Genomic DNA, 12,714 nt, shown 5'->3' with positions numbered 1-12,714 from the left:
ATATATATATATATATATATATATATATATATATATATATATATATATATATATATATATAAAACATGATTTTCGGCGTATTAGGTAGGCTACTTACAATATGACGGTGTTGCTCTTGTTCCACATCTTGAAGATGAAGACAAGCTGGACATTATTGCAATATTGTTAGGGATTGATTTAGCATTTTCCAGGATGTGATCACAAGTGACTCTCACTTGAGGATTCATAGGTTACATGTTAATGATGGAGTATCTCAACATAATAATTTAGATCTTACAGGAACTAAAGAGACCGACATATAAGCTGTACTGATGCAAAATTTTGATTTATATTTTATTGATGCCAAGAACTCAGGACCAATCCAGATTCATTTTAGGAATGCGATGAGAATGTCTCTCAATTATTTTTCCCTCTCATATGAATGGTATTTTCCCCAGGTGATGTTATTAATGCAGAAGGTAGAACTGCTGCCGCAGATTGTGATTTCAAAGCAGTTTCAGATCCTCAGACTGGTCTCGTATCCTTCATGATAACACAAGATGATGAGACTGAAGATATTGAAGAGTTTGAAGTCTCACTGGTGGACTCCGCTGGGTTTGCAGGCATACGTTATTACCGCGCCACTGTTTGTATTATCGATGATGACAAAGGTACGTTGTGATGATATTTGATTCTAAGAATCAATCTTCTCATGAAGAAACGTCCAACACGAATGCGCATGATTTGAAAATAACTGAACACAAGTTTTAGTTAATTCCAATTTTCGATTCATTTAAATTACGCTGTTAATAGATATATAGTCTAATAACGTGATGTGTTAGGTCATCACTTAACCGTGGATTTTATTATGCTATGTTTATGTTTTTACATGTATGAACGTTTGAACTTTAAAGAAGCATTAAGTAATTAAAGCAATTTGATTAATGTTTACGCCGAGCGCCCATGTTTATATATGACGAAGGAAGACGCTACATAAAAGATATAAACACGAAGTACCATAATATAACTGAACGATTTAACCAATATTAGTACACAACATGGAAGACAGGCCTGATATAAACGTACCATATAGGCCGGGCTGTATATAGACACGGCGTACCATAATATAATTGAACGATTCAACCATTATTAGTACACAACATGGAAGACAGGTCTGATATAAACGTATCATTTAGAGGCTGTATATAAACACGGAGTACCAAAATATTGAACTGAACGATTCAACCATTATTAGTACACAACGTTGAAGACATGCCTGATATAAACGTATCATGCATAGGCTGTATAGAAAGACGGATTACCATAATATAAGTGAACGAGTCAACCTGTATTAGTAAAGAGACTACTATAGTTACAGATGTAAGCTGTATATAAACAAAATCAATATACCATTAAGTATCGGCTGGTCTCTTAATGTCCATTTCTGCCCTGGACGTTTGGTTGGTTAACTTGACTTTGTTGCAGTGTTTCCTTACTCCGTGTACTGTTTTAGGTGGGTCCTAGCTCTATTATGATACTACGCTAGCTTTGTGACGCGTTTCCATGTTGTTTCGTTTTTACTTAGGATTTCCTGACCGCAGTGCATTTTAACGTTCAAATTCTATAACCGAATCGGCTAAAAAGTAGGAAACATTATTTGTAACATTTTGAAGCAATATTATATATTACATCAATTTAAATGCGTGCACGATATAATGGAAATTTCGTCGACTTCATCTTTATGATCTTTTACTGCATATGCATAGTAAACCAGATAAGTGTCAGCGTGTTAAACGTCTTGTGCGCAATTTCCATTGCCAAAGGCAAAAGAGAATCGACCCGATGGTGATGGCAAGCGCGGGTGTGCGTGCGTGTGTGTGTGTGTATTTACGTGTCCAGTGGCGTAGGAAGGTACTTTTGAGTGGGGGGGCTGAAGACTGATGGCCGGCCTGGGGGAGGGGTTTAAGGGGAGGGGGTGCCCCTCCCCTTTGGATTTTTTTGCATTTCCAGGTGGCCTCAGATGCAATTTGGTGCAATATAGCACACTTCAACACCCACTCCATTTTGTAAACTTAATTTTGTATTTTCACCTGGCCTTAGATGCAATTTGGTGCTCCAAATGAGATTTTTTTTCTCATTTGGAAATGAAAAAGGGGTTTTCTGACCTGCGAACCGGGGGGGCGGAATGATACTTCCGCCCCTCCACATTTTTCACTGGGGGGGCTGGCGCCCCCAGCCCCCCCGGTTCCTACGCCCTTGTACGTGTCGATGTCAGCCAAAAAGTGCATCTCTCATCGTGTTCATATATACTTAGTATATGGATTTGCCTTTGTGAGTCAAGACCTCAGTTGCGTGAAGTTCACGAATCTGAAAACGTTGTTAACATGCTAAGTCCATAAGTAAGCTCTGATGAAGTTGTATATAATACAGTATACAGTTCCAGAGTAAACGAATATTTCACTACATGATGCAGGTCAATGTTTGTAAACCTTGTAAACACAGTAACTTCATATGTCATATATGTATCCACGTTAGTAAGTACAACAATCCTATATGCTGCTGCAGAGCTCAGTTTCATGCAGTTAACCACAGGTTGTTCCAGGAAAGTTTAAAAGCCTATTGACATAATAACTGAAACAGTATAGCCAAAGTATGAATTGTAAACTTGTCCGTTTGAATGCAAGTTCATTGACAATCGTATGTCTCAGCAGTGGTCAAAACCAAATCTTATGTGCAGTATTAATTACTTCAAATTTAGGAGAGGAAAAGGAAGTTGGATCTACTACAGCTATTCCAAGTACCACCGATTCTGGAAGTACTACCAATATACCTAGTACAACTCAAATACCTAGTACAACGCAAATTGCTTCAACGACAGATGAAGTAAGTACTTCCGTCATTCCGAGTACAACCAGAGTAGAATCAACAACCGACTCGGGTTCCACAACTAACATTGCCAGCACTACAAGAATAGCTTCATCAACGGCTGCGCAATCAACCACTGAAGGTCAAAGTTCAACCTTAGCGGAGAGTACGACAGATGAAGTAAGTACCTCCGTCATTCCGAGTACAACCAGAGTAGAATCAACAACCGACTCGGGTTCCACAACTAACATTGCCAGCACTACAAGAATAGCTTCATCAACGGCTGCGCAATCAACCACTGAAGGTCAAAGTTCAACCTTAGCGGAGAGTACGACAGATGAAGTAAGTACCTCCGTCATTCCGAGTACAACCAGAGTAGAATCAACAACCGACTCGGGTTCCACAACTAACATTGCCAGCACTACAAGAATAGCTTCATCAACGGCTGCGCAATCAACCACTGAAGGTCAAAGTTCAACCTTAGCGGAGAGTACGACAGATGAAGTAAGTACCTCCGTCATTCCGAGTACAACCAGAGTAGAATCAACAACCGACTCGGGTTCCACAACTATCATTGCCAGCACTACAAGAAGAGCTACATCAACGGCTGCGCAATCAACCACTGAAGGTCAAAGTTCAACCTTAGCGGAGAGTACGACAGACTTTGTAACAACGACGGAACCAGTGACTACGACAAAGGCCATGTCCACAACAGAGAGCGCAAGCACTACAGAACATCAAACTTCAACTGTTCCCGTCAGCACCACCCAGGCCCAAAGCACCACATTTTTTAGTACCACTCTGGAACAAGATTCAACTACTGGTCTTCCCGTAACTACATCTTTAACAACAGACTTAACAATAGCTTTAACAACAGACTTAACAACAGACTTAACAGCAGACTTAACAACAGACTTAACAACAGACTTTACGACGGAATTAGACCTAACAACTATGCCAGGTAAAGATTACCAACTATGAAGCTGAACATTTGAGTTGTAATTCTCAGAGTTAGTTCATTTTGGGATTTCTTTTAGCAATTTGTAAAAACAATTCAACTTATATGGGGGAGAAATGTCGCAGTATAGTTACTTGGTCAGACAGAAACATTAACTAAATTCCTAGTAGTTGCTTGGTTAGATTGTTTTCAAACTTCCCCTCCAATGTAAACTAAGCAATACTACACTTGTACGTTTACATATTCGAAGAAACTGACGTATCAGCTCGTATGCAAATAATTGTAAACCAATGAAAAATTGTACCACAGTACAAATCCATCTTAATATCCACAATGTTCTCACACTTAGTTCCAATATATATCTTTAAATGTTTTCAAAATGTATGAAAATTCGAAATAATTTGTCACTGTTGGGGCAATGAGAAGTGTGCTCTGTGCGGTGATATTGGAGGGGATGGGTATCTTTGGTTTTATGAGGAAGAGAACATATCCCAAGGGATATCCATCGTTCACATAACATTAACCGATGATCGTTTCTACTCATTGCTTTCCTCTTGTGGCATGAAATATCTCGTCGTCATGTACACTACCAGATATGCAACTATGAGTTTTATAAGGTTTTATTACTACACTCCGTCCTTTCAGGTTGTACTCTAGAATGCGACGAAACCAGGCATTGCGAAACTGACGATGATGGCAGGGATATCTGTGTCTGTGATTTCGGTTATATTGGAATTGAAATCTGTGTTGGTAAAATAAAAGACTCTCTATAGTTTCTTTTTTGTACTGCAAGGGTAGGCGAGGAGGGTGGGGCTTTATTTTAACAACCCCTTCATGTCATCTTTATTCACTTTGACATTAACTTGTCTAATTTAACAGATTTCTCGATATCTTTGAAGAATTTCAGATTCACGCTATATTTTAGCTATTTTAACACTAAGATAGCAAAAACAAATTACATTTGAATGCGCTTAAAAAGACTATTTGTCTTGAATACAGAAAACGTTTGTCCATCCAGCTGTGGAGATAACGGACACTGTGTTATGGATGACGTAGGTACGTTGTTATGTGAGTGTAAAGATGGCTTTAGCGGAACACCTCCTAGTTGTTTACGTAAGTTTTGTCAATATTCGGTTTACATTTCAATCTAAGTGAAACTCATTCTGACCATACTTACTTTCATCTTCTATTCCTGTGATTGAGTTAGCTTCTATGTTTGGTCATTTGAGCTACTAAGTAGTTGCTTTGTCTCAGGCTTTAGAGTTGTAGGAACGAAAGATTGACTGCTTTGTATTACTCATTCTGACCATACTTACTTTCATCTTCTATTCCTGTGATTGAGTTAGCTTCTATGTTTGGTTATTTGAGCTACTAAGTAGTTGCTTTGTCTCAGGTTTTAGAGTTGTAGGAACGAAAGATTGACTGCTTTGTATTACACTTCTTGATTACAATTGAAATACTAATCATTCGAAGTTTACTTAAATTTATACAGAGTCTTAACCTTTCCAAGGATGTTTATTGTTTCAAAACATTAACGCACGACTTGCGTTTCTAAAAGGCAGTGACTAATACAACATCTGGGTTTGATCAAGTATGATTTTGTCTTTATTGAGTCGGTACCACTTTTCAAGAACTATTGATACAATAAAGTAGATTAATCCTTTCAGTATAACTAAAGGCTATCATTCTATAAAAAAGGGAAACTTGTTGTCTCAGTAACCCCAAAGTATTAACACATCAAAAGACCTTTGTAGATATTTTGTTCCAAATTCCACATTGCTTTGCTTATTTCCAGTGAATGATTGTTCACCCACGTGCAGCGCTGATGGATACTGTTTTATTGATCAGATTGGTGATAGCCTTTGTAAATGCAACGATGGATACAGTGGAAACGGTATCATATGCTCTGGTAAGCAGTGACGATGGGAGTGTGAGAGGGGTGAAGGGGATGGTTATGAGAACGCACGGCACGTTGGGGAGTGTACATGGCATGTATTACGGCTGAAGTCTTTGGTCTAATTAGGCTATCACATTATTGCTACTTTACTATTACTGTCTACTACTTGTATATAAAGGCCGCAATGCCGACCGCAAAGTACCGTTTTACTTAAAAAGAAACCTTCAACAGATAGAACAACGGTAAAGAGAGAGATTGTGATTGAGCAACTTAGAATCATTCGAATGTCGAGTTTACTCCCCATTGGATACTTCCAATTGCACCGATTACAGCTGCAGGCACGCTGCAGGTTTACTAATTTAGTCACTATACGGAAGCCATGCTTTTCGCATGCAATGGGGTAGTCGATCAAAGCAAGAGAAACCCCTCTCTCAAACATAAATAATTTATATAGGACACGGTGATGCAAATTGAATACTCACATGAGGTTTTTTTACTCCGCCTCACGTCCTCCACGCCCACCGCCGACACTCGCTTGAAACGACAGCGTATGCAGTTATCTTTATTTTGAAACTAATGTTTGCACTATCGTTTTGGGTTGGTTGATTGTACATATTAATCATATGTCAATTTGAACGAAAATTCCACGGTTTTGATATATGAGAGTTTCGGATGATAATTATTATAAAACGTCAATTCGACGATTGATATGTTTTATGGGTAAACAAATGCAGAGCGGGGTCTTTTGATTCTTCCTTAATTAAAATAGTACGTAAAGTAGACATGTACTTTGAATGTTTGTGGAAAGTTTACTCAGAAACAACGTTTCTACTTGTATCTCACCGATCTTTCAGCCAATCAGTGTTCACCACCCTGCGGTACGAATGAATATTGTCAATCAGAGTTAACTTGTACGTGCAGAGACGGGTATAGTGACGGAACTGAGTGCGTATCCACAGGTATGGTGAACAGGTTTATGAAATATTTTATTTAACGGGAACATTAAACTCAATAAACTATTCTCAGATGATATAAGTGTACCATATAACTCGACACACCTTTTCCGTATTGATGTCATAAAGATTTGATGTTGTCTACGGGTTGGGCGGTCCTCGTCAATGCACAACATGTAAAGTACGAAACGCATATTTCGTACTATAGATAACAGTTACATTTTACTCCTCTCAAAGAAAAGGATATCTTTTTCATGAAGTACAATAAAAGACGTTTGTTCAAAGTGTTATGAGTATTATTCATTTCACAACAGAGGATTGTAACGACAACGCAGATCTATGTGACGATAATGCAGAATGTGTGAATGACGGGTCAGGGAACTTTCTTTGTCAATGTAACAGTGGTTTCACTGGATCTGGCGGTCCTGGTCAATGTACAGCAGGTTGGTGAAGATTCAAAAGACAATTTTTTGTTACTCTCATTCGAAACCAGAAAATGAATATATTATGAAAGTCAAGAAGAATTCAATACACTATTCTCAGATGATATAAGTGTATCATATAACTCGATACTCCTTTGCTGTATTGATGTCATAAAGATTTTCTGTTGTCTACGGGTTGGGCGGTCCTCGTCAATGCACAACATGTAAAGTACGAAACGCATATTTCGCACTAGATAACAGTTGCATTTTACTCCTCTCAAAGAAAAGGATATCTTTTTCATGAAGTACAATAAAAGACGTTTATTCAAAGTGTTATGAGTATTATTAATTTCACAACAGAGGATTGTAACGACAACGCAGATCTATGTGACGATAATGCAGAATGTGTGAATGACGGGTCAGGGAACTTTCTTTGTCAATGTAACAGTGGTTTCACTGGATCTGGCGGTCCTGGTCAATGTACAGCAGGTTGGTGAAGATTCAAAAGACAATTTATTGTTACTCTCATTCGAAACCAGAAAATGAATATATTATGAAAGTCAAGAGATTGAAATTTTTTAATTTGTGAATGATAGATTCCTAAAATCGTCATTTCTACGGAGCCTGTGACGACAAAAGAGATGTGTGACGATAATAGACTATATTTGAATAGCGGGTCAGGGAACTTTCTTTGTCAGTGTAACGCTGGTTTCATTGGATCTGGCGGTCCTGGTCAATGTACAGTAGATTTGTCTTTCTGTTAGATGATTGATGATCGTAAGTCCTAAGTGAGAATTCACTGTATTTTATGCCTGAAAATTCATTTAACTCGTAAATAGTTTTCATGAATATTGTGCATGTAACGTGTACAGAATACATCCACATTTAACTATGTCCATGAATGGTCAAATTATAACAGCAGTTTATACACGTGCCTGTAACGAAAACTGGGTAATAGTTTGTGAAGTTGCAGGTCGAAATTGGAACACAATTAAATACTTATTCGATTTCTAAACATGCTTGTAGCGAGGAGGCCTTGGGTGTTCATAAGCCAAGTGGTTAACCGCTAACCGATGGTCTTTAAAGTACGTTAGCATTTACTTTAGTAGTCTATAACAGGAAAGTGCGTTAGCATCTCTCAGGCCTAGTCGGTTCTTTGTGAATTACTTTTGGAAAAAGCTTTAATCTCAGAACAAATCTTCTCATCGTTTCAGTAAGTGACAAATACTCTTTAAGAGTGTCTACGTTGGTCACCGATCCGAGAAGCGACTTCAAGCTCAGAGGGATTTATTGCGAATTCAAGTTTTAAAAATTTAAAACATCCTCTGAGTACTTTTATAGCAATCGTGACACGAGTCACTCCATGGTAAAATAGAAATTCATTCCTCTAAAAGTGCCAGCATTCTGGACACTTTTTAATAGGTGAATTGTCACTTTGGGAAAATAAAGAATACAGACAAGCCTAGTCAATGAAGAGATTGAACTCAATATCCCTCATATGGTTTCTGTCATTCTTATAGGTCACGCGTTTACCTCCCTTGTACACCAGTGCAGCAGAGTTGGGTGGTTGGGGATAGGGGGTGTAGGGGAATGGTAATAATCAACAGGAAAGGTTCGGGAAAGTGACATTATGTGCATGTCTTCTTCTTACATTCGCTATGGTCTGCATTATGTTTCAGTTGCCGATCCATGTTCGGATGTTTTGTGTGGAACTAATGAACAATGTGAAGTTGACGTAAACGACCAGCCAACTTGCGTCTGTATAACTGGATTTACTTCTGCTGCCACGTGCATGGGTATGTTAGTTTACAGGTCGTAATCTTTGCAGTATTTGCCAGGAATTGAGAAAACTTAAAAATAATTCTTGCAATTCAATAGAATCTTTATATGTCCAATTTAAACTGTCACTTCAAAATCATTATCTAACTTTGGCAAACATGTACAATGTTAAGTTAGCCAAACTCAATAAAGAATTTATCCACGCAGTCGCCCGGAAATCGTTGTGAAGTTAACATAATAAATGCAAATTCAGACAAAAATGCAAACATCGATGAAATTGTGTCACATATTACTTCCGAACAATGATTGTACGTAGAAAACTGAGCCTGCGCATTGGTAGTGTTTAAAAAGTCACTCTCAAAGTATTTTATTCACTTGGAAATTCACGCATCTCAATATCTATAACAAATTTGGAGTGGTTCAACCCACAGTAAATAACTTTAAGTGTGATCAGCAAGATATTATTTAACATGATACAATGTGGTAGAAACTCTATTACCTATAAAGTCACTTTTAATTCACTGTTTTTATATTTAATAAAGAAAACGTTTGTCCATCCGATTGTGGAGATAACGGACACTGTGTAATGGATACCGCTGGTGCGTTATCCTGTGAGTGTAATGATGGCTTCAGTGGAACACCTCCTAGTTGTACATGTAAGAATATTCTATTTGTACTTCAATATTAGCGTAGTTCTATTCGCCTCACATTAAAATTACATTAAAATTTTGATGTTATCAATAATTGTTTTAATCATTGCTTAATCGAAATCTACTTTCTCTGATTCCACCTTCCCAATCCCCTCTACAACCATATCGTAATTTGGATCTTCTGTTTCACAATTGGAACTGAAACAACATCTAGGTTTGGCCTTGGAAGCTGCCAAACAGTTGTTTGTCCTGTTTGTCATCGATGAGCGTGGGAAGGAATTTCAATCAAATGGATAGAAACAATTACATTGATATTCTTGATATAATTAATTACCGTACTATCGTTCTAAAAAGAAGGAAACTTGATGTCTCAGAAAACGAAAAGTATTAACACATCAAAAGACCTTTGCAGATATTTTGTTCCAAATTCCACATTGCTTTGCTTATTTCCAGTGAATGATTGTTCACCCACCACGTGCAGCGCTGATGGATACTGTTTTATTGATCAGATTGGTGATAGTCTTTGTAAATGCAACGATGGATACAGTGGAAACGGTATCATATGCTCTGGTAAGCAGTGACGATGGGAGTGTGAGAGGGTGTTGAGGATGGTCATGAGAACGCACGGCACGTTGGGGAGTGTACATGGCATGTATTACCAATGAAGTCTTTGGTCTAACTAGGTTGTCACATTATTGCTACTTTATTATTTCTGTCTAATACTTGTACATGAAGGCCGTAATGCCGACGGCAAAGTACCGTTTTACTTAAAAAGAAACCTTTGACAGATAGAACAAAGGTAAAGAGAGAGATTGTGATTGAGCAACTTAGAATCTTTCGAATGTCGAGTTTACTTCCCATTGGTTACTTCCAATTGCACCGATTACAGCTGCAGGCACGCTGCAGGTTTACTAGTTTAGTCACTATACGGAAGCCATGCTTTTCGCATTTTCATCATTCAAATAATTTGAGTTGAACACTGACACTGTAAATAGCAACATGAAATTCACACACATGGAATTTGTATTTTGAACTTTTAATATGATTGATAATGCTGCTCAAAGTCTATTGGCTGAAACGTTGTTATTACAGAAGATTATTCTGTTTAAAAGTTTGAGTATTAAACAATTGGTATTAGTGACCAGAACTAGAACGTTACCTAAATGTTTACTCAATTGTTATCAGAATTTATCAATATTAACTACATGTCTTGAGTTACAAATCAATATACTCATCCATGCTCAGTAAACACTGAAAATAAATGTGTGTAAAATCTTATAACGATTAGAAAATTGTAAAAGGCAACATCAGTTTTATAATTAAATACTCACAAGAGGTTTCTCACCCGCCTCACGTCCTCCACCCGCACCACCGACACTCGCTTGAAACGACAGCGTATCCACTTATCTTTATTTTGAAACTTATGTTTGCACTATCGTTTGGGTTGGTTGATTGTACATGTTGCTCATATGTCAATTTGAACGAAAATGGCACGGTTTTGATATATGAAAATTTCGGAGATAATTATTATAAAACGTCAATTCGACGATTGATATGTTTTATGGGTAAACAGATGCAGAGCGGGGTCTTTTGATTCTTTATTAAAATAGTACGTAAAGTAGACATGTACTTTGAATGTTTGTGGAAAGTTTACTCAGAAACAACGTTTCTACTTGTATCTCACCGATCTTTCAGCCAATCAGTGTTCACCACCCTGCGGTACGAATGAATATTGTCAATCAGATTTAACTTGTACGTGCAGAGAGGGGTATAGTGCCGGAACTGAGTGCGTATCCACAGGTATGGTGAACAGGTTCATGAAATATTTTATTTAACGGGAACATTAAAACTCAATAAACTATTCTCAGATTATATAAGTGTACCATATAACTCGATACTTTTTCCGTATTGATTTCATAAAGATTTTCTGTTGTCTACGGGTTGGGCGGTCCTCGTCAATGCACAACATGTAAAGTACGAAACGCATATTTCGCACTAGATAACAGTTGCATTTTACTCCTCTCAAAGAAAAGGATATCTTTTTCATGAAGTACAATAAAAGACGTTTGTTCAAAGTGTTATGAGTTTTATTAATTTCACAACAGAGGATTGTAACGACAACGCAGATCTATGTGACGATAATGCAGAATGTGTGAATGACGGATCAGGGAACTTTCTTTGTCAATGTAACAGTGGTTTCATTGGATCTGGCGGTCCTGGTCAATGTACAGCAGGTTGGTGAAGATTCAAAAGACAATTTATTGTTACTCTCATTCGAAACCAGAAAATGAATATATTATGAAAGTCAAGAAGAATTCAATACACTATTCTCAGATGATATAAGTGTATCATATAACTCGATACTCCTTTGCTGTATTGATGTCATAAAGATTTTCTGTTGTCTACGGGTTGGGCGGTCCTCGTCAATGCACAACATGTAAAGTACGAAACGCATATTTCGCACTAGATAACAGTTGCATTTTACTCCTCTCAAAGAAAAGGATATCTTTTTCATGAAGTACAATAAAAGACGTTTGTTCAAATTGTTTTGAGTATTATTAATTTCACAACAGAGGATTGTAACGACAACGCAGATCTATGTGACGATAATGCAGAATGTGTGAATGACGGGTCAGGGAACTTTCTTTGTCAATGTAACAGTGGTTTCACTGGATCTGGCGGTCCTGGTCAATGTACAGCAGGTTGGTGAAGATTCAAAAGACAATTTATTGTTACTCTCATTCGAAACCAGAAAATGAATATATTATGAAAGTCAAGAAGAATTCAATACACTATTCTCAGATGATATAAGTGTATCATATAACTCGATACTCCTTTGCTGTATTGATGTCATAAAGATTTTCTGTTGTCTACGGGTTGGGCGGTCCTCGTCAATGCACAACATGTAAAGTACGAAACGCATATTTCGCACTAGATAACAGTTGCATTTTACTCCTCTCAAAGAAAAGGATATCTTTTTCATGAAGTACAATAAAAGACGTTTGTTCAAATTGTTTTGAGTATTATTAATTTCACAACAGAGGATTGTAACGACAACGCAGATCTATGTGACGATAATGCAGAATGTGTGAATGACGGGTCAGGGAACTTTCTTTGTCAATGTAACAGTGGTTTCACTGGATCTGGCGGTCCTGGTCAATGTACAGCAGGTTGGTGAAGATTCAAAAGACAATTTATTGTTACTCTCATT

At 37.6% G+C, this 12,714-nt stretch overlaps 1 protein-coding gene across 7 annotated transcripts in view; it reads left to right on the top strand.

The window, feature by feature from the left end:
- LOC139966319 (uncharacterized) overlaps positions 1-12,714 on the top strand; it is an 89,663-nt gene that overhangs the window by 22,445 nt on the left and 54,504 nt on the right. For 4 of the 7 annotated variants that reach the window (XM_071969194.1, XM_071969192.1, XM_071969189.1 and 1 more), the window contains exons 13-27: positions 438-650; positions 2,738-3,805; positions 4,448-4,552; positions 4,802-4,915; positions 5,598-5,711; positions 6,554-6,658; positions 6,967-7,095; positions 7,435-7,563; positions 8,754-8,870; positions 9,396-9,509; positions 9,957-10,073; positions 11,199-11,303; positions 11,609-11,737; positions 12,077-12,205; positions 12,545-12,673. In XM_071969194.1, the coding sequence (XP_071825295.1) occupies positions 438-650; positions 2,738-3,805; positions 4,448-4,552; positions 4,802-4,915; positions 5,598-5,711; positions 6,554-6,658; positions 6,967-7,095; positions 7,435-7,563; positions 8,754-8,870; positions 9,396-9,509; positions 9,957-10,073; positions 11,199-11,303; positions 11,609-11,737; positions 12,077-12,205; positions 12,545-12,673 (2,817 nt within the window). The remainder of the gene's footprint in view (positions 1-437; positions 651-2,737; positions 3,806-4,447; positions 4,553-4,801; positions 4,916-5,597; positions 5,712-6,553; positions 6,659-6,966; positions 7,096-7,434; positions 7,564-8,753; positions 8,871-9,395; positions 9,510-9,956; positions 10,074-11,198; positions 11,304-11,608; positions 11,738-12,076; positions 12,206-12,544; positions 12,674-12,714) is intronic. The other 3 variants (XM_071969191.1, XM_071969193.1, XM_071969195.1) reach the window with 3 other exon arrangements.

Source organism: Apostichopus japonicus, chromosome 4, assembly GCF_037975245.1.
Source record: "Apostichopus japonicus isolate 1M-3 chromosome 4, ASM3797524v1, whole genome shotgun sequence".
NCBI lineage: Eukaryota > Metazoa > Echinodermata > Holothuroidea > Aspidochirotida > Stichopodidae > Apostichopus > Apostichopus japonicus.
This window is presented reverse-complemented; position numbering and strand designations above follow the sequence as displayed.